Here is a 25,839-nt window from a genome sequence, read left to right as displayed (position 1 = left end):
AGACTGATGATTACCCGATTAATTCTAAAAAAAAAAAAAAAAAAAAAAAAAAAAAGAAAAAGAAAGAAGAAAAAAAAAAAAAAAGGCAAAAAAGGACTTCGGAACCAGAGAATGAGCAGTACGATGGTGACCGGGCTTAACCCATCTACTGGTATCGCAAAGAAAGAGCTGTTGGAAAATCCACAGTTTGCTTGAAGTTAAGAATGGCTAATACTATTACCCCGGAGCACTTAAAACTCCCATTACTTCTAAATGAACGATGGCTTCAAAGCCAAGAACATTCTGCACAAGACGACATGATTGATTCCAGGTGTTGAAGAAAAGCCTCATTTGTACAGTGGACTTTAAAGTAAGCTGGAAGTGTAAATCATTTGATGTTCAATATATAAGGTCATTGTTTGCCATTTCTGCATTAGTAACAATAAACCAGTGAAATTCGTTAAATATATCAGAGCTACCTGAATTTTAAACAGAAATCCCACTGTGACTCATAAAATGTAAATGCCTAGGTATAATTTTTTACGTAAGGCAGGTTTAAACCGTTAGAGCATTTAATATACAAGCACTAATAAATGATAGCACTAAAAACTATGATTGCATCAGCTAAATGGATTATAAATTAAATTTCCATAATGTATGCAACCGAGATACAAATGTAAGCATAAATCAAGGTATTTTCTAAACACAGGTTAATTATACAATTTCAAAACTGCCTATTTTTTATGCAAAATAATCCACTTAGCATTTTCCACATTGGCCTTAATTCTCAGCCAGTTGCACACTTGTTCCAGAAGCACATCAATAACTACTTGTCACGAAAAAACTGCAATAGGTATATGGAAAAAACCTGTAGCGTATTTTTCAACTGTCTGTCTTTTATGAGTGTTTATAGCTAGAGATTGTGCCAAAATGATTTGAAATAAAAAGGATTAATTATAGTAGAAGCCTTTTAATATAAGTGAGTGCAGTCGCAATGCAATTAATGCAAATCGTGGCGCTATCGGGAGAATAAATGTGAACCGCGTCACAGGCCATTTCTGTTTGTTGCCAAATAACTTCAGTAATTTACTACATTAAGAATCAATAAAAAAAATAATGCTTTTCAAATGCATCTCTATCAATCTTCAGGCAGTTCTAAAGTGAACATTTATAACTTAATCTAAAAACTATATCAGAGTTGTCTTGTATTAAAACCACCCTAATTGAGTAAGAAGATAATAATTTTAATTATTTCAGATCATGCTAACCTTGGAGTTTAAAAAAATAAGGAAGAAATGTAAAATAAGGATGTAAGCTGACAGTAATATGTTATTTATTAAAAAAATTTTTTTTAAGAATCTTTATCTATTTTTGACAGAGAGAGAGAGAGAGAGAGAGAGAGACAGAGACAGAGACAGAGACAGAGTATGAGCAGGGCAGGAAGAGATAGAGAGGGAGACACAGAATCCGAAGCAGGCCCAGGCTCCAAGTTGACCGTCAGCACAGAGCCCGACGCGGGGCTGGAACCCGTGACCCTTGAGATCACGACCTGAGCCGAAGTCGGCCGCTCAACCAACTGAGCCACCCAGGCACCCCAGTAATACGCTATCTAATAGTTGTGCTTCAAAATTACTAACCGGGAGTGGAAAACATGGTCTCTCGCTGGGACTACCGTGGGTTTTAGGCCCATAAGCTCCCGCAGGGCAGGAAACACACTCCATCCTTAACAGGACCTGAGTCTACATGCAACATCCGGCATCCGGGCGCTCAGGAGACATTTATTAAATGCCAACTTATTATGTGCTAGGGACTACTTTGTACACTGAAATTCTACAACCATAAATTTGTTTGCAAAAACCCATTTCTGCTCTTTGGAGACACCCCAGGTTATGCAAAACCACGTGTGTGTCCACGTGTGTGAAGAGTCACTCCAAGCCCCTGGGCGTCCACAACCCTGTCCCAGGCGTCTTTCCGTGGCGCTCACTGCTTTCGTCAGCACAGCGGCAATGACACCGGGTGTAAAGGTTTGCGCCCCGGGTTCCCAGGTATCTCCCGTGCACCGTCACCACCCAAGATGGTGAGGCAGCCCTCCACCTCCACACTCCCTCCTGCTCTCGGGCACCTCCAGTGTTTCTTTACATATCGACTCCGTCCGTTCAGGACTCGGCAAACGCCCACCAAGCACGACTGGGCAGGTGCAGTGGTTCAAGGGATCCCTGAAACCCGGAGGCTCCATGCGACGGTGCTGGCACCGCCTTCTCTTCCCACGGGGACTCCAGGTGCCAGAGAGCAGGGCGCTCCTCTCTAGGCCCCATTCCCACGCCTCCAGCCACGGCCACGGCCACTGCCAACACTGGAAGCCAAGGCTTTCGAGAGAACGGGTCGTTACTTGCTCATGGCAACGGACGGTCTGGACTTCATGCTTTGACAGCTTTATTGAAAAAAAGTTAAACTTTGGAAAACCTGTAGGGGATGTCGGGTGGGTGGGAGATGAAAGTTCACCTCTCATAGCCTATTCTCCTCATCGGACATCCAGAAATCAACCTGTGACGTGGACTAATTCTGAGCGGCGGGCACCTCCCCTCTCTTCGCCTCCCCTCCCCTCCTCTCCCAGGTTCCCGCTCTTCCCAAAGGGCCGGTCTCTGCCCACAGAAATACTTCTGGAAGATAAACACCCAAAAGGGTTTGCCCCAGTAACAAACCCACAGTCCCATTTATAGCCACAAGGAGTAAACATCTGGGAGTTTTAGAACTGTTGTTACATTCCTGCTTCTGAGAGATTCAGCAAGAGTTTAGAAAAACAGGGAGGTCCAGCTAAGGTACCCCACACAGCAGGAACTATTTTCACTAATGAAAAGGAAACATTTTTCAGGTTTAAAAGTTCTTGAGGCGCCTGGCTGGCTCAGTCTGTAGAGGGTGTGTGTGAATCTTGATCTGCGGGTTGTGAGTTTGAGCGCCATGCTGGTTGTAGAGACTACTTAAAAATAAAAATCTTAAAAAAAATTCTTTTACCACATAGGATAATAAATATTAGACTGAGATCGGTCATACCACCTCCCTTGAAATTTGAGCATATGGGTGTCCCTCAAGGGCGTTATCTCCAGGCACTGAGTACTTTCCCTAGCAAGACTAGGATCCGTGACCTCCAGACCCCCTCCAGCTTCAGCGGTCACACCCACCGACTCCGCCCCAAGTCAGTTTCCTTCCGCTAACTCCCCGACACTTTCTGGCTCTTGCAAAGTCACCACATTACACTGCTGTTTCTTGAGCTTCGCTGAGACACAGGTCACGTCCCTTACAAGTCACCCATTTACAGAGAACAAGCCAGCGGTCGTACGGGCAGAGTGGTGTGGCCGTCACCACAGCTGGGTTTTGGACATTTTCATCACCCTGTACTCCTTAGTGGTCCTCATTTCTCCCACGCTCCCATCCTGGGACGATCTTTCATCTACTTTATGTCTTCACAGATTTCCCTTTTGGGACATTTCAGCCATCTTCTGTGATTGGCTTTGCTCACGTAGCGTGTTTCGTTCAGCGTGCAGAGGCGGGGGAAGATTCCGTCGCAGGGCTGGAACGGTTCTGTTAGTCTTGGTCAGCTGACGGCCGTTTGGGTCACGAATCCCCTCGGGCTGTTTCCGGTAATGCTGCGCGCACTTCTGGACAAGTTCTGCGCGGACACGTGCTGGCTGGGCCATGGAGCGGCCCTGCTGGACTGTGTAGGAGCGGCCGCCCTCCCCCGCATTCGCGGTCTACTCCCACGGACGGGACCTCGATTCCTCCACATCCCCGCCAGACGTGTTCTTACCGGTCCCGCTGACTCTTCCCGTCCTAGTGGCGGTGAAGTGGTTCTGATGTGCGTTTTCCTGAGGACCGAGGATGGCGAGCATCCCTTCTGTGCTCGCTGCTCACTGATCTACGTCCTTTGGAGAAGCGTCTACTCAGGCCCTTTGCCCATTTTGAAATAAGTTTGCCTTTCCGTTTCCGAGGACTTTAGGTATCCTAGCACAAGTCCCTTACCCTCTTTCAGTTTCTTGATGGTGTTTTTTGAAGCAAAAAGGTTTTGGATGCAATCCGATCTATTTTTTTTTCTTTCAGCATTCTTGGTTTCACTTCCGCGGAGCGCGATTCTTCCTGGCAGCCCGGCAGCACCCGGCACTGCTCCGGGACGGGATGCGCCCGCTCTCCGTCCTCCTCAGCGTCCCTGTCCGTCAGCGTTTCTCTCCTCGTTCGCGCTCTCACACCAGTGGGAAAAGCAAGGCCGGGATCTCCGCCCCTCGCCGCCTCTTCCACCACCCGCGCCGCCATCCCTGCTGCTGGGCCACAGCGCCCACTGCAACGCCTCCCACAGCTGCTGGCCCCCTGATGGTGACCCTGACCTAACTGCGTGGCCATCGCCTGCACACTCGGCCTTCTCTTTTCTTGCAAACAAGCACTAGGCTCTACCAGCCCCACACTTGAGCTACCGCTCAGATCTTCTTTACAGAACACCCCTCAAGAGCTGTGACTGAGCTACCCCTGCCCCCACCCTTCCTGGAGCGGAGAACCCCTGTCCTAGGCGTGCAGCCCAACTGGTCCTCACAAAGTGAACCCACTCAGTAAAAGCACTCGATCCCCTAAAGAGGAACTGACCAGCATCCCAGAAACCCCCTGTGCCCCTCCAAGGATAAAGGACCTGATACCCGATAGCAGAAATTAGTTTTGCCAGAGTCCTACAGAATACACTCTGCTCTTTCTGGCTTTTCGCACTCAACACCATGTCTGTGCCACACCTCTGAGCTGCTGTGAATAGTTGTAGCTGGGTCACCCCGTGGTTCATGTGAATGTCCCACAGCTCATTTACCCGCTGTACTTCTGAGGGACATCTGGGTAGTTCATTTCGGGGCTGCATAATACAGCGTTACCGTGACCGTCCTAATGCACGGGTCTTGGGGAACACACACACACGTATTTCTATGGGTTACACCTATAGGTACTGGACACAGCAGCTGGGGTACCCCCGCAGGTACAGGACACAGTACCTAACAAGGTACTTCTGGAAGACCCTGCTTCCCGTACCTTTCAACCCACGTGCTAAGGCTTTGGCCTCCACCCTCCAGGCAAGCTTCTCGAACACGCTGTGAAATGCTCACTTCTCAGTCCTATGCTCTTGACACATGGACAGCATCTGACTGTTCCTCACTGTCTCTCCCCTGAAACACGGTTTCACGTGGCTTCCAGTCTGCTCCCCGCTCTCAGCTGCCTTCTCCTGACCTTCAGTGGCTACATCCTCCTCCAGCCTCTGAACTCTCAGCCTGGGGACAGCCCAGGACTCGGTTCCTTGGCGTTTCCTCTTCTCTAGCTACACTTACTGCCTGGGCGACACAGCCCCATCTCACTACCTCAGGCCTGTTTGAGCTCGACGGCTCAGCTCCTACCTTGCCCCTCAAGCCAAGGCCCGCAGATTCAACTGCATGCTTAGCTGACATCGCCACAGAACGTCTGATAGACCTCTCAGCCCTAAGGAAAAATGAACACTTCATCATCCCTCCCTAAGCCCCTCTCGGTGGATGACACTTGTATCCCCCGGTTCTCAGAACAAAATCCGTGTGGCCCTGCTGTCTCTCCTCCTTCCCACCCCAACATCTGAGTTTTTAGCAAATCCCCTTGGGTCCCACTGCTTCCTCTCCAACACTACCTCCCGGGACGAAGATACTAACGACCACCCAACCTGAGTGCCTGTGACACCTCCAACTGGCCGGCTTGCTCGCGCTCCCCTGGCTGCGTGAGCTATTTATGATACCAGCGCAAGGAGATCTGCACAACGTAACTCATATCCCATCACTGCTCTGCTCAGACCCCTGCTGCCTCCCAAAGTTGATCACAATTCTGGAAATGAGAGTAACAATATGTATGTTTCCTTGGTCTGCTTTCATTAAATTAAATTTACTAATTTCAAGCTAGTACTTAAATGTTCTAAAGAATTTAAATGGCTACATTTTGTTTTTTAACATTTACTGTCTTTACTGCACAAATGAAGATTAAAGCAGTGGACGTTAAAGCAGGATGAGCAAGTCTGTGTTTCTAATTTTCATAGTGACCACTTAACATGGCTTAGAGAAACGAAGACGGTCTCGACACGGTACTGATCTGTGTTTGACTAGTATTTGGGAGTGCGTAAAAATTAGGAGAAGGGGTATCCCAACAGCAGGGAAGATCTACTTTATTCAGGAGCAGAAATAATTTTGGTGAATATCTCCAAGTGGCTAAAACTAAAATAATACTTTTAGGTGGTGGAATCAGCTGCATTCTGGAACACCCTTGTCATTTTCACCATACAATCTACCTTGTTTTCATATCATGTTTAATTCTGAAGAAATAAACTGAGGTAGAAAACTATGACCTTAACTGACAAGAAGAATAATTTTCAGATTGGTGAACACTTTGTTTTTAAAGGAAAAGAATGTAAATTCTGTGTTATTAGAATGCTGTAAGGATTTAAGGGAACAGTTCTCAGAGGGGGTAAGATTAAAACAAAATAACCATCTGTAAATTACTATGATCGTTCATTGTTCTGCCTCCAAAAAAGCTGAAGGTCAACAAGCAAACTCAAAATGAACCGCCCACTGTGGATAATCGGGAGACTCAGAGAAAGCTTGCCTGTGAAATTTGCTGACACCAAAGTAAAAAAGTCTTTACGCTGATTGGAAGGCTTGGATTAAGCACAGGATGACCAACTATTGGCTGAATGTGATGTTTCAAAAATCTAGGCGAAAAGATCTATTAACTTGAGACACAAGAGCACTCAGTTCGGGGACAATCAGATGAGGGAGCTCCGTCACTCTGACCCCTAATGAGCCTGAGAGCTCAGAACAAGGTATTAGAAAAGAGAGGCTTTGCCATTTAAAGACCGAGGTAACTAAATCACTACACTCACTTCAGTCTTCACTTTTAAAGGCTCAGCAGATTTCGTGAGCATTTTACGAAGGGACTCCCGTGGTATAAAAGAATAAATTTTCCCAACTCTCAAAAATCTCAGGGTAAACCATTAACATTTACATTCTAGGACGCGTTAAACGCACACTGTATTCTACTAAAATACAAAATGGTAAACCACGTGTGGAAGGGTGTCTGCTAATTAGAAATCTGAAATATATGACCGAGATATTATCAAATAATCTGATTTACAGGCATCCTGTTCCAATTAAATCAATATTCTGAAGCAAGGGGAAAAAAGCCATCTTCAAATAGAATTCAAATATGATAAAAGATTTCCTTCAATAAATTTCTGAACTTAATTGGTTTAAATGGACCTAGGTGCTTCTATCTGTAAAAAAAAGTTCAAGATGACATTACCACATCCTTGAGCTGTTTATTTATTCCCTGTCGACAGCCTGATTTACAGGCGATAAAATGCAATCACGACCCACACCAGAAGCAGGAACCATCTGCTAATGGAACTTTTAATTGAGAAGTGACCACTGACATGAGGTAATTCTTTCAATGCAGGATTGCTCTTGAAGACCTCTTTGCACTTCATCACAGTAAACAATCACTAACATATGCATTAAAGAAAATTTAAATACATTATGACCCAATAAATATCATAATCAATCAATATACAATTTTCTTCTGCTAAGGATTTAATGTTCAGATACCATACTATTAGCCCTATACTATTACACTCACTTAGATCTCGACAATTTTTAACATGTTGGCACCAAGTTTAACCATTTGTAATCAGAAAATAATCAGATCTTTTAGAAACTAGCACTCCCTTAGGAATTTCTGGAAAATGCAGAAAATTTTATCAGTAAAAACTTAACTATGTGAAACGAAATTATCTACCATCATCAAACAACTAGTTTTCTTGCTGATTTTATCTAACCTTCACTACTTTAAAGATTATTGAACCACACTTGACGTAAACTTCATTTCTGGGACAAAGTCTCCAGAGTCTGGTGTGAAGTGATGCACATTCCAGAGCAAAGGAGGGACAGCGATCGGTCATCCGCCCTGCACCTGCGTCTTCGCGAGCGCCGTCAGGAACAGCGTGCCAAGGGGCACCTGGGTGGCGCAGTCGGTTAAGCGTCCGACTTCAGCCAGGTCACGATCTCGCGGTCCGTGAGTTCGAGCCCCGCGTCAGGCTCTGGGCTGATGGCTCGGAGCCTGGAGCCTGTTTCCGATTCTGTGTCTCCCTCTCTCTCTGCCCCTCCCCCGTTCACGCTCTGTCTCTCTCTGTCCCAAAAATAAAAAAAAAACGTTGAAAAAAAAAATTAAAAAAAAAAAAAAAAAAAAAAAAAAAGAACAGCGTGCCAGGGGATAACTCAGGGGAAAGGAGTCTATCCCCTCAAACTTACAGAACCATTGACCAGAAGACTTCAGTGAACCAGGATGGTCCAATTTTCCTGTCTCTGTATTAATCAAGATCGGACAATTTGTACACTCAGGAAGAAAAAATACAAAACGTTAATAAGATCTCATCATGCAAATAAGATTACTCTGTCGTCTGACACCGCACCGTGTGAAAACCGCCAAACTTAGGGCATATTTCAGGGGCACCCTGCTGGCTTGGTTGGTGGAGCACGTGACTCTCGATCTTGGGGTCGTGAGCTCAAGCCCCACACTGGGTGTGGAGATTATTTAAAAATGTATTTTTTTTTTTTAAATTAGGAGGTATTTCAGGTTAGTCTAGCAACATAAAGCTCCCCTTCATTATTATTTTAGATTTTAATTTTACTATTATTAATTTAGGAGATTCTTGGGCTCACCTTAATAAAAATGACTATGCATCATCTCAAAGATTTTCATGAAACGAGTTACGAAAGCCGTGTGCTCCAGAGGGAGCCGGGGGGGGTGGGGGGGGGTGTCTGGTGGACAGCTGACACCAAAGCCAGCACGCGGCGTCGCGGGGAGAGGCAGGGTGTCTCAAAATGAAGTGAGAAAATGATCTGTTTGACACGTACGCTAAGGAATCTAACGTCAGGCCGATGTCTGAAGCTGGTCTCTGAAACGATAAGGAGAGCCTAAAGGAACATACTGGTGTAACGGTGAGGTCGAGCTGAGCCCATCAGAAAGCTGGAAGACGAACCTGTATGATTACAACCGCGCATGTGGAATCGGAGCAAACGGTAATGACCGGACCTCCTACCGTGCATGTCAAAGAGAGATCCACGACCTACCGGTTCCTTCCGCTGCCCCTCCGCTGCGTTGGGTCCTGGGGCTTCATTACCGTTTGTCATTGGTAAGTATACACAGCACAAGACTGACGACAAAGGCACAGTAATCAAAGCGGTGCCACGCTGGCACAGACACAGAGATGAGTGAAACCGAGAGTCCAGAAATAAACCCTCACATTCACAGTCAACTGACTCTGGGCAAGGGAACCACGTAAGGCTTTTTAACAAACGGTGTGAGGACAAAGGGGTGTCCACATGCGACAGAACCTGCTGGGACCCCTAACTCACACCATCTACAGAAATTAACTCCTAATGGAGCAGAGACTTAAATGGAAGAACTAAAATGACTCAATTCTTAGAACACACACAGGTATAAATCTCTGCGACCCTGGATTAAACCACGTGACCACAAGTTTCTTAGACAAGACTGCAAAAGCTCAGGCAACAAAAGAAAAATAAATGCATTAGAAGCCATCAAGAAAGTGAAAGACAACCCACAGAACGGGAGAAAATACTTGCAAAACACATGTCGGATAAGGACTTGAACTAGAATATATAAAGGACTTAATAATAGAAAACAAACAACTCAATTTAAGAAATGGACAATGTGGGGCGCCCGGGTGGCTCACTTGGTTAATAAATCTGACTTCGGCTCAGGTCACGATCTCACAGTCTGTGGGTTCAAGCCCCGCGTCGGGCTCTGTGCTGACAGCTCAGCCTGGAGCCTGTTTCGGATTCTCTGTTTCCCTCTCTCTCTGCCCCTCCCCTGCACAGTCTCTCTCTCTCTCTCTCTCTCTCTCTCTCTCTCTCTCTCTCTCTCTCTCAAAAATAAACATTAAAATAAAAATTTTTTAGGGGCGCCTGGGTGGCGCAGTCGGTTAAGCGTCCGACTTCAGCCAGGTCACGATCTCGCAGTCCGTGAGTTCGAGCCCCGCGTCAGGCTCTGGGCTGATGGCTCGGAGCCTGGAGCCTGTTTCCGATTCTGTGTCTCCCTCTCTCTCTGCCCCTCCCCTGTTCATGCTCTGTCTCTCTCTGTCCCAAAAATAAATAAAAAACGTTGAAAAAAAAATTTTTTTTTTAAAAGTTAGTATTCAGTTAAAAAGAAAGAAAACCCAAATCTCTTTTTTGGACTTCATCTGTCCCGCGGGGAAGCAGTTAGCCACCCTGGATTTAAATGAAGTCTCCTGGCCTGCTGTCCCCACCTTTGGTACACTGAATGTTTGCGTCCCCAGGGCGGTGGCATTAGGAGGCTGGCTCTGGACGGTGATGGGGTCATGAGGCAGAGCCCTCAGGGATGTGATTGGTGTCCTTCTCAAAGGGATCCTGGAGAGCCCCTCACGCCTTCCATCATGTGAGGACACGGTGAGAAGGCACGGACGTGAACCGGGACGAGGGCCCCCACCCAAGGAGACCCCGCGGCTTGTTGATGGCGACCTTCCAGCCTCCCGAACCGTGAGAAACACATGTGTGTCCCTCAGAAGCTGCACGTCTGTGGTGCTCTGTTCTAGCCATCCGCAGGGACGACAGGCAGGCACTGACCTGGTTCCTTGACGAACAGCACTGGTATCGGGGGTGTCCTGGCTTTGCTTCTGACTTTACCAGTGGGGGTGGGGGGGCAGGTCCTGTCAAAGTTTCACCAATAAACAGGAAGTGTCCACCAGACTACAGATGAAGTTTTCCTGTCACTTACAGTAAAGGGCAAATTGTGTTTGTGTGCACGGTCGGCGGGTGTGTGACGTGCTGCTCATGACAGCATTACCCTCACGTCATCCTTACACGGCCAATTTTCCTGGAGTTTGCACACGACACATGTACCACTCACCCCATACCCAGTAACAATGGTCGTCTGCCTCGCAGCACTCTAAAAGTTTACGGAACCTTTAAAGACCACTTGTAACTACAGAACCCACTTGTAACACTAGCAATGAGAGCAACAGAGAGCTTTCTGGTATTTCTAGCACACAACCAGACGGCCAACAGCCCCTGAAAAGACTTCGACCAACAGGATTTTATCGTACGTGCCCCCAGGTTCCCCATACTATGCAAATGCTTTATGCTTGTGACTACTGCGCATGTAACGCGTAACGATGAAATGTTAGTTATTATACAAAGGAATACGATGCAGGGATCACCAAAATTACTTAAGCAATTTTGAATAAAGATCTTCAGTGAAATAGACGGCAACCACACGGAAACACAACCCCAGCACCCTGTGGTCCCAGAACACCGTACCTTTCCAAGCATCCTGCCCAGGAAGTAGTAATGTCTGGCGAAGGAGTCTCCCACCAGCATGTGAGCAGCTGGGCTGGGGTACAGAAGGCCCTCGTTAGTCGTCTTAAAGAACCCCTGATTGGGGTTAAACCCCGACTTCAGCAGTTCATTTAGGAACTCTCTGAAAATGCCACCTCCGTCAATGCCAGCTTCATCCAGGCCATGTGCGTTGAGCAGGTGCACGCGGATCCGCTTTTTCAAATCAGGCTCTGTTAAAACAAAGGGGCGAAGGGGGCGAGGAGAAAACAATTTTTTACTATGCTAGTATTACTACAGGAAGTTTTGGAAGGGGAGCAAGAATATTAGAGATATTTTAATGCAGGACTAAAAAAAAAAATCAATGAGATTAAAAACAGATGATGAAATAGTAATTCCCCCAAAGCTGCCAAGGGGAGAAAGAGAGAAAGAAGTTCCTTTATGTTAACATATCACACACGGAGGTGAGGGGAAACTGAGTGTTCAGGAGCAAATAAAGTTATCCCACATATTCTAAAGGATAGGACACTCTAAAATACTAGGAGACTTGTACTAGGAGGGAGGGAATTAAGCACGTGAGAATACCAGGGGAACAGCAACCGTTACCAGGAAAGGTGAAAACCATAAATGGATAAAGAAGATGTCAGCGCAATTAACATTACAAAGAGTCTCTGAAAAAGGTGAATGAGGCAGGAGAGTCAGAATCCAGGATCTACATTATCGTTAAAAGCAGTGAGCGGCTGAAAAGGGTACAAGTCTTTTTGGTTATAGTGCGCCACCAAGATTAAAATAAAAAAAAATTGGAAAGTTGGTCAATTAAGCCTGGTATCTTAGAGAAATTTCCACACAGGTCCTCAAGAGGTCAGGAGTGCTGTCAGCAGGGATATGACCCTGGACTCACCCACAATGACACACAGCCTTGGTTCGGTACAGGCCTCGGGACACAGGCCCCAAAATACAAGCCAATGGAAGTGATTCTGCCAAAAGCCAGAACCAGGTGATCTTCACCGGACAGGCTTAATCAGGGTGCGAGGGTCTGAGAAAGTAACTTCACCCCTCCCCACCTGCATCCTGAGCGGGAGCAGGTGCGAGCAGGGGCGGCGGGGCAGGGGCGGTTGCCCCGGGCAGGGTGGGTGCAATGCTGAGAGCTCGGAGGTGCAGGCAGCTCAGCCCAGGTCTGCACCTGGTGCCACTTTGCTGCTGGGCTTTCGGGAGCTGCCACCACCTTTCAGGCTTCCCGCGAGGCCGATCTATGCCAAGGGACAGAGGACCTCTAGAAAACACTCCGGAAAAGGGTTCAGCGGAACGTGGCTTCGGGGAGCCGTGTCGATACTTCTGAAGTCCCAGAGCCTGGCGGTAGATACTCTGTAACACGGTCCAAACAGGGCCGGTACAATTTCTTATATGGACTGAGATCTACACCACTGTGGACAGCGGTACTGACACTATCTTTCACTGACCGGCAGGGGCGAGGGCCACCCCATCCTGCCAGCAGCGACAGAAAAACGCTGCTGGGTGAGCTCTGTGTAAAGGCTCACATTTCCCCCAGAGTAAGGGAGACAAATTAAGCCAGCTGGTTACAGCCTGCTCTCGTACTCCATAAAGGGATACCCATCATTGATTATTTACCCCGAGCTAGCATTTATGTTAGAATTTTACACACATTACTTCAAGTCTTTTAACAACCTTCTGGGTTAAGAATTATCTCCACTCTGGAGTAAGAAAACCAAGGACAAGGAATTATTTATCTAAAGACATACAGCTAGCACTGTGGCAGGAGTGTTATAATGTAAAGATCTGTCTACTGCCTACAAAGCACAGGCTTTTATACTAAACTATATTCTCTTCTTTCTTTACTTTTCTTTTCTTAAAGGTTTTATTTTTAAGCAATCTCGCCAACGTGAGGCTCGAACTCACAACCCTGAAGTCAGGAGTTGCACACTCTACCGACCGAGCCAGCGGGGTGCCCTCTCTCTTTTGTTTTTAAAATTTAATATACTTACATGAGCAATCAGAACATGCTTTTCAGGGATGGTTAGATTCCACAATATGTCATTTGCATCTTTTTAAAAAAAAAATTTTTTTTTAATGTTTATTTATTTTTGAGACAGAAAGAGACAGAGCATGAACAGGGGATGTAAGAGAGAGTGGGAGACATAGAATCTGAAACAGGCTCCAGACTCTGAGCTGTCAGCACAGAGCCCGACGCGGGGCTTGAACTCACGGACCATGAGATCATGACCTGGGCTGAAGTCAGACACTTAATTGATGGAGCCACCCAGGCACCCCAACATCTATTTTGATCAATAGGATTACAAAGTATGTTCAATCTCAAGATCTACGTAAAATGCCAAAAGAAATCTAAGCAGATAATTGTACGTGCAACACAAAAATATAGTTGGGTATTTTTCACCTTTACAGATTCCTTTTTAATGCCCAATTTTAAGGATGAACTATAAGCATTTCTTTGTCATATATAATGTTTTTCAAACTGACTAATAGCAGTCAGCAGCAGATTTTGTAAAAACTCTAAGCATACAAATGTTACAGGCGGGAGACACTTGGCCACGGCCCCCCTTCAACAGTCTCATGGTGGGCAGGGGGTGTGTCATGATTGCTTGGAGACTCAGTGGGCCATCGGAAGTCGCCTCTCTACTTTGGCTAGAATTGAGATTCTGTGGTTCCCTGAAGCTCATTTCTGTAAACAGTAATATGTAAAAAAAAATAATAATAAAAACATAATATAATTTCAGAATCAAATCCAGCCTTCGAAATATCTTGACACTCCTTGTTTCTAAGGACGAATTTTAAAATCTCTACTTACACGCTAAGGTTTTAGTGGGGGGAAAAAAACTAAGTAAAATGTTACTTTGATTTTACTCTATTACCATTCCCCCTTCAGGAAAACAGTGTAGTAAATCCTGCCCAGTAAACAAACACCTCAAAACCAGCGAACACACAAAGGCTCTCGGAGTGAGCACAGGTCAGTCCAGAGCCAGCTCTGGCGGGCTCTCATCCCAGAAGAGAAGAGCGATCATGCCCAGAGTGACAGCAACCCTGAGAGTGAAGGTGATCACGGCTCCGCGCCCCCACCCTGCCCCCCGGCGGCAGCACCGCCACGGGAGGGCTCTCCAGGACCGCCCACCGCCCAGGTCGGAGCCCCAGCAGCCAGCTCTCCCCCTACCGGCTGACACCCACACTTGAGAAACCTGTTCTGAGATGACAGATGCCGAGCATTGGTGAAGGAAGGATTTGCTTTAACGACTAGATACACGGGGTAATCATATTAACCGATTATACATAGATGATCAATCAACAAAGCACTTCCCACCAACTTCCCCTAAGTAAATGAAACATTCGGAGATGACAGTTAATTTTACTCCTCTCGCTGGTGAGATACCAATTTGAAGCCATGGTTTGAAAACTCCCTGTCAAGAAGGCCTGACTCAGAGCATCTGCAGAGATCTAAAGCATTATGACCAAGCATTATGGGAAGGTTCTTCCACATCCCTTGAACTCAGTGCAAGAATCAGAACACACCTCGGGAGGCAGAGTAGGGTCAACTTTTGAACAACTTTAAGCTTAAGGGTTTATTAGGAAATCTGCGGTTTGTTCTAACTGGACAGTAAGGTCTTTAAAAACCATCTTGGGGCGCCTGGGTGGCGCAGTCGGTTAAGCGTCCGACTTCAGCCAGGTCACGATCTCACGGTCCGTGAGTTCGAGCCCCGCGTCAGGCTCTGGGCCGATGGCTCAGAGCCTGGAGCCTGTTTCCGATTCTGTGTCTCCCTCTCTCTCTGTCCCTCCCCCGTTCATGCTCTGTCTCTCTCTGTCCCACAAATAAATAAAAAAAAAAAAAAAAAAAAAACGTTGAAAAAAAAAAAAAACAAAAAAAAAAACCATCTACGTGAATAGCTTTAAAGCTAGTTTAAAGTCGCCGCCGACCACATTTGGAGGCACCCCACCTGCAGCACGTGCAGGAAGCAAGCCTGCGAGAATGAGCGCCCAAGCGGCTGCGCGGGACCGGCCACGCGGGCAGGCCTCCTCTTCCCGACACCCCCCAGCACCGACCGTGCCTCACTTCTGCTCTCACCCACAGTCTTAGTGGCTGGCAAATTATCATTTCGTTCTCTCGAGTTTTCCCCGGGTTCAATCGCAAATTCAACAAACATCTACCGAGCACCCGTGACTTGAGCCGGACAGAGGACAAGGACTCCGGGCCGCAGCGCGAGAGCCCCGGCCAAGTGGCAGGCACACCACAGCTACTACCGCCGATTCGCGGGGACCGAGGAGCCCCCAGGAGGAGGTCCAGTTTTTCTCAAAAGTGTGTTGGGCTTGAGTCAGAGTTCCGGATTTTGCCCCGTTCGCAGGTAAAACTTACAAACGAACCATGCTGGCTGGCAGTGAGCTGGGACAGCGGCGGTCCGCCTTCAGAGGGCTACGGCACAGATTAGGTGAGAAAACCACATTATGTGAACATCAAACCCTCACACACAAAACCTGGAAGAGAAGGGACCGGTGACTGACGCTGGCCGTCCGCCGTTATTCCCACAGCGTAACAAAATTAGCTCTTTAAGAAAAAAATCACTTGAATCGAGGTTTTGCTCCCCTCGGAGAGGCGACTGTTACTTCACTTCTGACGACCTCCCATCTCCTGCAGCCGTGATCCAGACCCTGCCTGCCACCTTCCACTGCGAGCTCCCTGCACCGATCTAGCCCTGATTTAATGCAGTTAACAGGGATCCCATACTCTTGAAGGAAGAATTATGAACATGTAAACTAGTAATACAACACTTAATGCTGGGTGTCAGATACTCACAGGAGACAGAACGTGTCACTGACCTCTACGCGCGATCCAAAGTGCTGTTACAGGAGAAATCTCTCCGGTCTTTCTCTACTAGCACTGACGCTGAAGCCCACGTCCTTTTATAAAGAAATCTGCACTGCACCGAGTTTACTCTGGCATGTTAAACAAGGCTTAGAGGTTATGACACACACATAATACAGAACGTAAACGGCGCCCACCAACATTTTCAGAATTCTAGATCGTCAACTAAATTTTAGAAACAGACATCTGCGGGCGGAGTGGAGGGTTTTTTTTGCCTTAAACAGAAGTCACTATTTGAAAAAGGCTCCTGTTGCACTAATTATCTGTCAGTCTTAGGAATGTTATTTGATAACACACATCTACAGATCTGGCATACGTTTCACTGTTAAAACTCATTACAGAACAAGACGACGGACACTAAGGTTTCAGTGAGGACCTTTTTCTAAAAGAATCCCTCAGGCTCCCCCTGCCGCATGCATACACACAGACAGAATTATACATACCATTTTCTGGGGAAAGTTTGTCATAAGCATCTTCATAAATATAATTTCTTCTTATAGTGACATTAATTCCGTCCAGAAACGGACCGTCTCCTTGCACCTCTTGCTTATCTGCATAAATCAACCTTTGAAAGATCTAACAAACAGAGGAAGCTGTCAGGTTACCTGAAATGAGACTTTGTTATAAACATAAGCAACAAAAAACTGCCACATCAATCTTCAGTCTTCTATCTCCGTGAATTCAGAAACAAATTTTAAAAGCCAAGGTATCGAATATGGACTTTCGGCCTTATTAGTAGACATGCGATATTTGTGTATTTGTAACCCTGCTCCTCTTCCCCATCTTACAACAAATTTTTAAAGTCCCATGCTATAGTATTGTCAGTATCTTCTTTTACAAACCCTTTAGAAAAACCCAGGTGACAGAAAAAGAACGAATACCTTTCTTTGTAAAGCTGTGTATCACTAGTAGGAATATCTCCCTAACAATAAAACTCAACTGATTTTTTTTGATGCTAAAAATCCAGTAGAGGGAGCTCAGGAACTATGTAATATCATGTTGCATTTGTGCCTCTGTGTGTGTGTGCGTGTGCGTGTGCGTGTGCGTGTGTGTGTGTGTGTTTTAATAAAGAAACACCAAGAGCTTTAAAAGAAATTCAATCTTTTGCTCATCCTATAAAGAGTGGGCAGGACTAAAATTACCCTCTTGAATCTATTACTTAAGAATAGAGCCTGGTAGGGGCGCCTGGGTAGCTCGGTCCATTAAGTGTCCAACTCTGGAATTCAGCTCAGGTCATGATCTCACAATTCATGAGTTCGAGCCCCACACTGGGCTCCATGCTGTCAGTGTGGAGCCTGCTTAGGATTCTCTCTCTCTGCCCCTCCCCAGCTCACTCTCTTTCTAACTAAGTAAACTTAAAAAAAAAAGCCTAGTAGTTTTTAGAAATTCGCTAAGTTGATGAATACAAACAAGACATTTTAAAATCTCAAAACAGATAAATACAAAGTTTTGTACATTAGTCAAAAATGACCAGGCAAGAAGTTAAGATAACTATCCAAGTCTCTTTTATAAAGTAGTGTTTGTGATAAATAACTTCAACATAATGTACAGAAGCGTATCTTTTCAAAAAATATGCATTTTCAAAACACAGGTCCTAGACAAAGGACCTCATCCTCCCATAAGACGACAATGGTGTGACAAGCCTCTGAACTCTAGGTACAACTAAGGAGAAAATCTTTCAAGTCTATATAAAGAGGTACTTGGTTGGACTATGCTTTCTAAAAAAAAAAAAGAAAAGAAAAGAAAAAGTTCATTTATTTTGAAAGAGAAAGCGCAGGGATGCACGCGAGTGGGGGCGGGGCAGAAAGAATCCCACACAGGCTCCGCCCTGACTCGGGGGCTCGACCCCACCGTGAGATCATGACCCGAGCCGAGCCGAAGTGAAGAGTCAGACGCTAATAACTGACTGAGCCACCCAGGCGCCCCTGGACTATGCTTTTATAAATCGCTCTCAGCTATTATCACCCAATGAGGAAAATAAGAAGTGCAGAATCAGCTGGGCACCACACATCTTTGGAGACTTTCTGGCTGGTGTTAGTTCAACCCTGAAATGATGCTAAGTGGCCGTGCCACACACGCAGTCTGTAAAGACACCAAACTGCTTACCTTGACTCGCTCCTCAAATGGAACCACAAAGGGCAATTCTGTCAGGATGGCGAGTTGTCTTTCCTCAGAGACGGACAGCGGTGGGGACTCCAAACCCACTGCAACACATTTTAAAGGCTCTGTGGAGTTACGGGCATGGACACACCCCACCTTGCGGCACCTGGCAGACACCGTGTGCTACGAACAGAAGGTCGGTGCTGACCCCGCGCCCAGCGCCTCCGTGGGCGCCATTTCCAGCAGCACTTGCACACTTGGTGTCCTCGTGTCACATTTCGGTAATTCTTGCAACATTTCTAACTTTTTCATAATTACATTTGTTACGGTCATCTGTGATCCGTGATTCTCAGTCGCTGAAACGACTCAGAGGATAGCATCATCTCCAAAAAGTGTATTTTTTTAATATGACAGAGAGCGTGAGAGTGCGAGGGAGGGAGGGCAGGGAGAGAATCCCAAGCAGGCTGCACACTCAGCATGGAGCCCGAGGCAGGCGTGGATCATGACCTGAGCCAAAATCAAGAGTGAGGTGCTCAACTGACCGAGCCACCCAGGCGCCCCTTAAAGTTTCTTCTAATGAAGGGACGTTTGTCGCTTCTTTAGACGTAATGCTACGGCACTCTTAACCTTTACATACGCTGGAAAACCAAAAAATTCATTTGACTTGTTCTGCGACATACACTTGATTGCGGTGGTGGAGAGCAGAACCCACCATGTCCTTGAGGCCTGCTTGGACTCTTCCCTCCCAGACTCACAAGGCTACACACTACATGGTTCCATCTAAAGACATTCTGGAACAGGCAAAGCTACCAGGACAAAAACAAATCAGTGGTTCCCAGGGGCAGGGGCTGGGGCAAGGAGCCGGGGCGAGGGCTAAGTACAAAGGAACACGAGGTAATTTCCGGAACGATGAGCCTTTTCTCTATGGTTGATCATGGTGGCCTATGTTTACCAAAAATCGCAGAAGAGTACACTGAAAAGAGTGAACTTCCCGGTACGGAATGGTAGTCCATAACCCTGAATGGAGAAGGGGACTGCAAGGCCACAGAGAACTCACCATCCAGGCTCGACTGCAGGGGGCCAATCCTCCCCATCCGCCGGTACCTCCACACGTGTCTGGAAGCCGGAACGTAGAGCTGGGTGACCTGCGGGGCCAGCAACGCTTGCTTAGTACATCCTTGTGCTGTGGCTCGAACTTTAACTTGTCACATGTGAACTAAATCGTGCCTTACACGTACTGAGTGTCAGCCGGGTCCTGCTCTTTGATCTCATGTCCTTTCCAAGTCCTCGTCCCGCCCTCTCTCCCCTGCTGGCTACCCTTTCACGCTTTGACAGTGTAACTGCTTCTAACACGTCCCAGGGAACTCTCTGCTGCTTCTGGTTAATGCCGTGTAACAGGTGCATATAGTAAACGGTCATGTGATCACTTTCTAAATGAAAACGCATCACGCTTAAAGAATGAATTTCTTACTACTAAATATTCAGTATCTCATAATTACAAAATCTGAGTATCCAGCGAGGCTGGGGTCGTGTGCACTCTGGAAGCCTCGCCGCTCTGTGGGCTCCCCCGGCCCTGAGCGGGCCGGGTCAGAGCAGCTGGGCGGCAGGGCCCCCCCACCTCCCTTCCGGGCTGTGCCGGCTGAGGCCCCTCGGGGCTAACACGGGCTTCTGGCCCGGTTCCCACACACATGTGCAGTGGCATCAGGAGGGCTCCTCACATCCAGGTTCAGTTTCTGGCCAGGACGCTTCATGGGCAGAGTGTCCTTTCCTCAAGGCACGTGTCCGGTGACCGCAGGTCTGGGTACCCGTTGTTACAAAGCGATGAGGCCAAAAGAGGGACCAGCTGCGTTACCAGGCACGGTGTGGCGCAGCTGACGTTTTTTCCACAGCTGAGTCTCCTGGGGTAGCAGCGGCACAGCGAGGGGCGTCCAGCACTGGACCCTCATCACTGGACCCTCATCTGCTGGGGCCTCCAGCCCGGTATTAGCAGGTCCCCTTGTGGCCTGCACCCCGAGGGCACCGCCTAGACCGTTGATTCATCAGAGCTGCAGACTGTGGGACTCCAGGTCAAAAGTGGCTTCTTCGTGCATCATGAGCCACCCCTACACCGAGAAGGGTCTCACATCACCACTACTCAGCCTGAGATACATGAAGTTTGTAAGGGAAAGGCAGACTCAGTGCATGATTACTTTTTTCCGAACCCGTCCTCAAAATAATAAGGTGGTTCCTCTGCTTTTAAGATGGCCAATCACGTTCTTCATTTTCTAACGTTTGAAACACTTTTGAAAAAGTTTTATTTATTTGAGTAATCTCTACACCCAATGTGGGGTTTGGAACCACACCCCTGAGATAAAGAGTCCCATGCTTTTCCGACTGAGCCGGCCAGGCGCCCGTAACTCACAGATTTAAGCATATTCGACGTTTAGTCCATTACACCTGTTCCGAAGGGCCGGGGCCTCCTGTGGTTCCCATACTCTCCAGTGACAAGACACTCCATCGTTCCAAAGGCTGTTTCCTTTTGGTGGTAAATGTTGTTCGGAGGCCCCATCCCGGGCCTTGGAGATGTCCATCTGCTACAGCGTTGGCCGTGGTTTCGCAGCCTAACCAGTGGGCACAGCTAGGCGCCACACGCTCCAAGATTCATGCAGACACAGTAATGCTTCTGAAACTGTTATAAAGCACCTCTGTTTTCTCCTTCTCCTCCTCCTCCTCCTCCTCCTCCTCCTCCTCCTCCTCCTCCTCCTCCTCCTTCTTCTTAAGTAGGCTCTACGCCCCGAGTGGAGCCCAATGTGGGGCCTGAACTCATGACCCTAAGATCAAGACCTGAGCTGAGAGCGAGTCGGATGCTTAACTGACTGAGCCACCCAGGCGCCTGCTGTTTTCTTTCCTTTAATGCTTCTATAGTCCTGTTTCTTCTACACCCTCCACTCTCTGCACCCCGAGATTTTGAAATGAATACAATCATGCCTTTCACTGACAAACAAGAACGAAAACGGTTCATAGACGTCTGTTAATGTTAAATTTCTGAAAATATATTATACTACTGAATCTACTTTAGACCTAGGTCTTAGTAATTTTAGTAACATTCAAATTTGTCTGTTCCTTTAGAAAATCAAGGACATGCTCCATTTCCTCTAAGTACCAAATATGCGTCAATAATTATAATACCTTTCAATAAAAGCAACATCTTTTGCAACCCCAACAAAGAACCACTAGGCTTCAATATAATTTGTGGTTAAAGGAGAAAATCAGGATTAATAGCAAACTCAGGATGCATGTTGAAGTCAATGGTACTGCTATATATTCTATCTTGTGACCTAAGCGTTAATAATAAAAAAGTTTACTGTTAATATTTTGTTACATACTAAGTAATAAATGAACCAAATGAACCAATTTAAAAGGCTTTATCCTCCCTCGAAAGACAAAAGCTGAGACAATGTGTAATGAAAACTATTTAAAAAGATCTTTCCATAAACCTTATCTGCTTTAATATCTTCCTGTTCTGACAGCCAGTGGCTTGGAGGACAGAAATTTCTTCTGGTGTCTCTGGACTTCAGCATCTTCACAAGGCTGGTGATAACCTGCAGAGGGAGAGCAGGGCCGAGTCACATGAGCAAGCCCAGTAACGACCACCGCACAAGAGAGGCAATAACACGGCAGCTCCCCTGTATGCCTGTGAGTGCGTGGGCTGGGCCGTCCGGGCCTCCCCTCGGCCACCACCAGTCAGGCCACAGGAGAGCACCTTATCCTGTGACCCCAAGAATGAGTCTGTGTTTTTTTAAGATAAATAATACAATTTTTTAAAAAATGTTTATTTTTTAGAGAAAGAGAGAGAGAGAGTAGGGGAGGGGCAGAGAGAGGGGGAGAGAGATGATCCCAAGCAGCCTCCACGCGGTCAGTGTAGAGGCCGAGTGGGGTTCGATCCCATGAACTGTGGGATCGTGACCTGAGCCGAAATCAAGAGTCAGACGCTTAACCGACTGAGCCGCCGAGGCGCCTCAAGAATGAGTCAAGTACAAAGTGGTTAGTTAAGTGCCAGTGAAGAGAGAAAAATTAACAGGAACATGTTAAAGGCTGTCTACAAAGGAGGTAGCAAGTGAGTTTTGAAACACAAATTTGGAAATGTATTAGCTCATTTGAGCTATAATATAAGAAATCTCCAAGTACGGCAATTTTGTAAAACTTTTTCCTACAGTAATAGCATTTCTTATTTTTTCTTAAAAGACGCTCTGTCAAGTGCACGGGCAGGGGGGGCGGGAGGGGGAGAGTCCTACATGGACCTCTGACATCTGCCAAAAAAGACCAACAATTCGTGTCTTTCCCTTATACACGTCTCTGGAGTCAGGCCTGCTTCTCACCATGATTCTACACACACTGGGTCCCACTCCTCTCATAAAGCCCCCCATGCTGACACTTTGCATTTCAGTACTCATTCTGCAGTGAGCTCTGGTCCCTCTCTGGCGACGTAGGAAGCTGCCTCTGAAAAGAGGATCTGAGGACCCGCTGAGGACCCGCAAAAGCCAGCTGAGGACCCGCAAACCTAGTAGGCATTCAATGACTGACTTGGGATCAATAATTAATTATATTGGGGCGCCTGGGTGGCGCAGTCGGTTAAGCGTCCGACTTCAGCCAGGTCACGATCTCGCGGACCGTGAGTTCGAGCCCCGCGTCGGGCTCTGGGCTGATGGCTCGGAGCCTGGAGCCTGTTTCCGATTCTGTGTCTCCCTCTCTCTGTGCCCCTCCCCCGTTCATGCTCTGTCTCTCTCTGTCCCAAAAAAATAAATAAAAAACGTTGGAAAAAAAAAAATAATAATTAATTATAAATTTTAGACTGTATGAGTAAGAGAGCTAATGGCACTCACTGCCTATTTAAAAAAGACCCGATGGCGGGAATAAAAAATAAAAAATAAGACCTGACATTCTTTATTAAATACAAATGTACTTTGCAATAAGCCAAGATAAGACCAACATAAAATTGTAAATCCAAAGTTTTAAACCTTTACAACCAGGTTTGATCATACAACTACTATGTAGTGAAAGTAAGACTATGATGACGTTTTCTGAAAAAGTCAGCCAGGCCTCTGTCCACATGGCCTCTAATTAAGTAAAATACAATTTGGATAAGGAATTAGGATAAAATATAACTCAGGTAAGGAAAAAAATTAGGATAACATGATAAATTTCCAAATATACCCACAAGACAAATAAGACTGCATAATTTCAACTGTTAATAGAGATTTCTCTTTAAAATTTTACAATTCAGGGGTGCCGGCATGGCTCAGTCAGTTAGGCATCCGACTTCAGGTCAGGTCACGATCTCACAGTGGGTTCGAGCCGCGCGTTGGGCTCTACGCTGACCGTTCTTAGCCTGCTTGGGATTGTGTCTCCCTCCCTCTCTTTTCTGCCCCACCCCCCTCCCCCCACCAGCGTCCCCTGCTCATGCTCCGTGTGTGCGCGTCTGTCTCTCTCTCAAAAAGAAACAAACATTAAAAGAAAATTTTCTTTAATTTAAAATTTACAACCCAGCATGTATATACCATAGAAATACAAATGCTTCTTTCATGACATGCAAACCCTGGCATCCAGGGATACCAAAAACTCCGTGTGTCCAACAAAAGCAGGTGAGAAAGGGCCCTCGGCTGACACCTCAGACCGCTATAACGTGGACACACGGCTTGGATGAGATGCCCACGGATAGAGCCAACAGTTAGTAGTTGAGCAGTTCGGCCACACAGACAAAACCACATCAGCGTAAATGTCTCAAGACCTAGAATACAGCCTTCTGACTGGTGGAGTTTCTTCCCAGTTTGTTCTTCCACATCCCTTGAGGCAGGTGAAGGCCTATCCTAATACTATAGTAACATCCTTTCTGAATCAGCAGTAATTAGCTTAGGTGAGTCAGCCTGAACCTGTAGTCGGTCACCCCCCACTCCTGACTCTCTTATTATGCTTGCTCAGGGGTTAAGTCAGGCACATGCAATGCTCTCTGAGCATGAAAAGACCAGATGGCGATGAGTTACGCTACACGTGTGGTCTTGTCTGGGACAACCGACAGGTCAGCGCACGCAGAGCACGACACAAGCACGTGCCCTCTTCCGAGAGCACAGACAGAAGCACCATCCTTTTCTTTGAAGTTTATCACATCCTGGGGCGCCTGGGGGGGCTCAGTCGGTTAAGGGTCCGACTGTTGATTTCTGCTCGGGTCGTGATCTCATGCTCGTGGGTTCAAGCCCCGCATCGGGCTCCGTGCTGACAGCGTGGAGCCTGTTTGGGACTCTGTCTCCCCTCTGCTCCATCTCTCTCTCAAAATAAATAATTAAACAAACAAAATTTTTTAAAAATATCACAGCTTACACCTTTCCATTTTCATAACCAGCTATATTAGTAAATTCAGACTGAACAGATACTGGGCCGAAATTTACACGATACACCACGACTGTTAACAGAAGACATGCTTTCTGACACACGTTTCATGTATTTCTTTAACTGCGCCCATTTACTTATGGCTCACACGTGGCACCCCACTGAAAGGTGGCATCCTCTCGTGCTGACCTTCCCCGTTGCACAGCTAAGGAAACGTAGCTTTCCTGAGGGTGAGAGACTTGCTCCCGGGCCCATGAGGGGCAGGGCCAGGGCTGCCTCACTCTAGAATAAAACCTTCTATCTGCCTCCTGGTAGTCATCTTTCAACCTCTGGTCATGAGGACATTTGTTTTCTGCAGGTCACAGACATGAAACTATGTATGAGGCAATTAATGCCGTAAGTTACTTTCTTCTTTTAAATTACTGTGAAATTAAACACTAAAAAGTTTCAATACAGGCAGCCACTGTCTTATTTTCACATTCTAAGTATAAAAAAAGAAGCAATCACATATTACTTCTTTTTAAAGTTTATTTATTTTGAGAGAGAGAGTGCAAGTGGGGAAGGGGCAGAGAGAGAGAGAGACTCCCAAGCAGGCTCCACACCACCAGTGCAGAGCCCCACGCAGGGCCTGAACTCTCACGAACCGCGAGATCGTGACCTGAGCCGAAGTCGGACGCTCAACCGATGGAGCCCCCCAGGCGCCCCAGGAATCGGATATTACTTATAAATGTCCTGGTATAATCGATCCTCTTTCAAAAACAGGAAAGGGAGAGAGAGGGAGGGAGGAAAAAGTGGGAGGCGCAAAGTGATGGGGGCCTGAGGAGGCTTGTAAAGGGCGAGATGTCAAGAAGGAGCCACTGTGAAAAAGCAGGTCTTACAGGTCAGAGCTGACGGCAGGCCAACCTTGAAGAGGAATCTTGGAGAGGATTTAACCGAAAAAATAAAGACACCTGTTAAATTTTAATTTCAGGTAAATAGCAAATAATTTTTTACAATAAATATGCTCCAAATATTGCTTTTTTAAAAAATGTAAGTATATCCAAAATACTGCACAGGACATATTTTTATCTAAAACAAGCCATGACATTAAAATTTAACTGGGTGACACAT

At 46.6% G+C, this 25,839-nt stretch overlaps 1 protein-coding gene across 2 annotated transcripts in view; it reads right to left on the bottom strand.

The window, feature by feature from the left end:
- The window catches only part of UBE3C (ubiquitin protein ligase E3C), a 121,448-nt gene that overhangs the window by 29,293 nt on the left and 66,316 nt on the right, over positions 1-25,839 (bottom strand). For both annotated transcript variants that reach the window (XM_060633503.3, XM_060633504.3), the window contains 5 exons: positions 21,843-21,947; positions 19,424-19,511; positions 18,373-18,470; positions 16,710-16,842; positions 11,367-11,614 (listed from right to left, as the gene is read on the bottom strand). In XM_060633503.3, coding sequence (XP_060489486.1) covers positions 11,367-11,614; positions 16,710-16,842; positions 18,373-18,470; positions 19,424-19,511; positions 21,843-21,947 — 672 coding nt within the window. The remainder of the gene's footprint in view (positions 1-11,366; positions 11,615-16,709; positions 16,843-18,372; positions 18,471-19,423; positions 19,512-21,842; positions 21,948-25,839) is intronic.

The sequence above is a fragment of the Panthera onca genome, chromosome A2, assembly GCF_046562875.1.
Source record: "Panthera onca isolate mPanOnc1 chromosome A2, mPanOnc1 haplotype 2, whole genome shotgun sequence".
Taxonomy (NCBI): domain Eukaryota; kingdom Metazoa; phylum Chordata; class Mammalia; order Carnivora; family Felidae; genus Panthera; species Panthera onca.
This window is presented reverse-complemented; position numbering and strand designations above follow the sequence as displayed.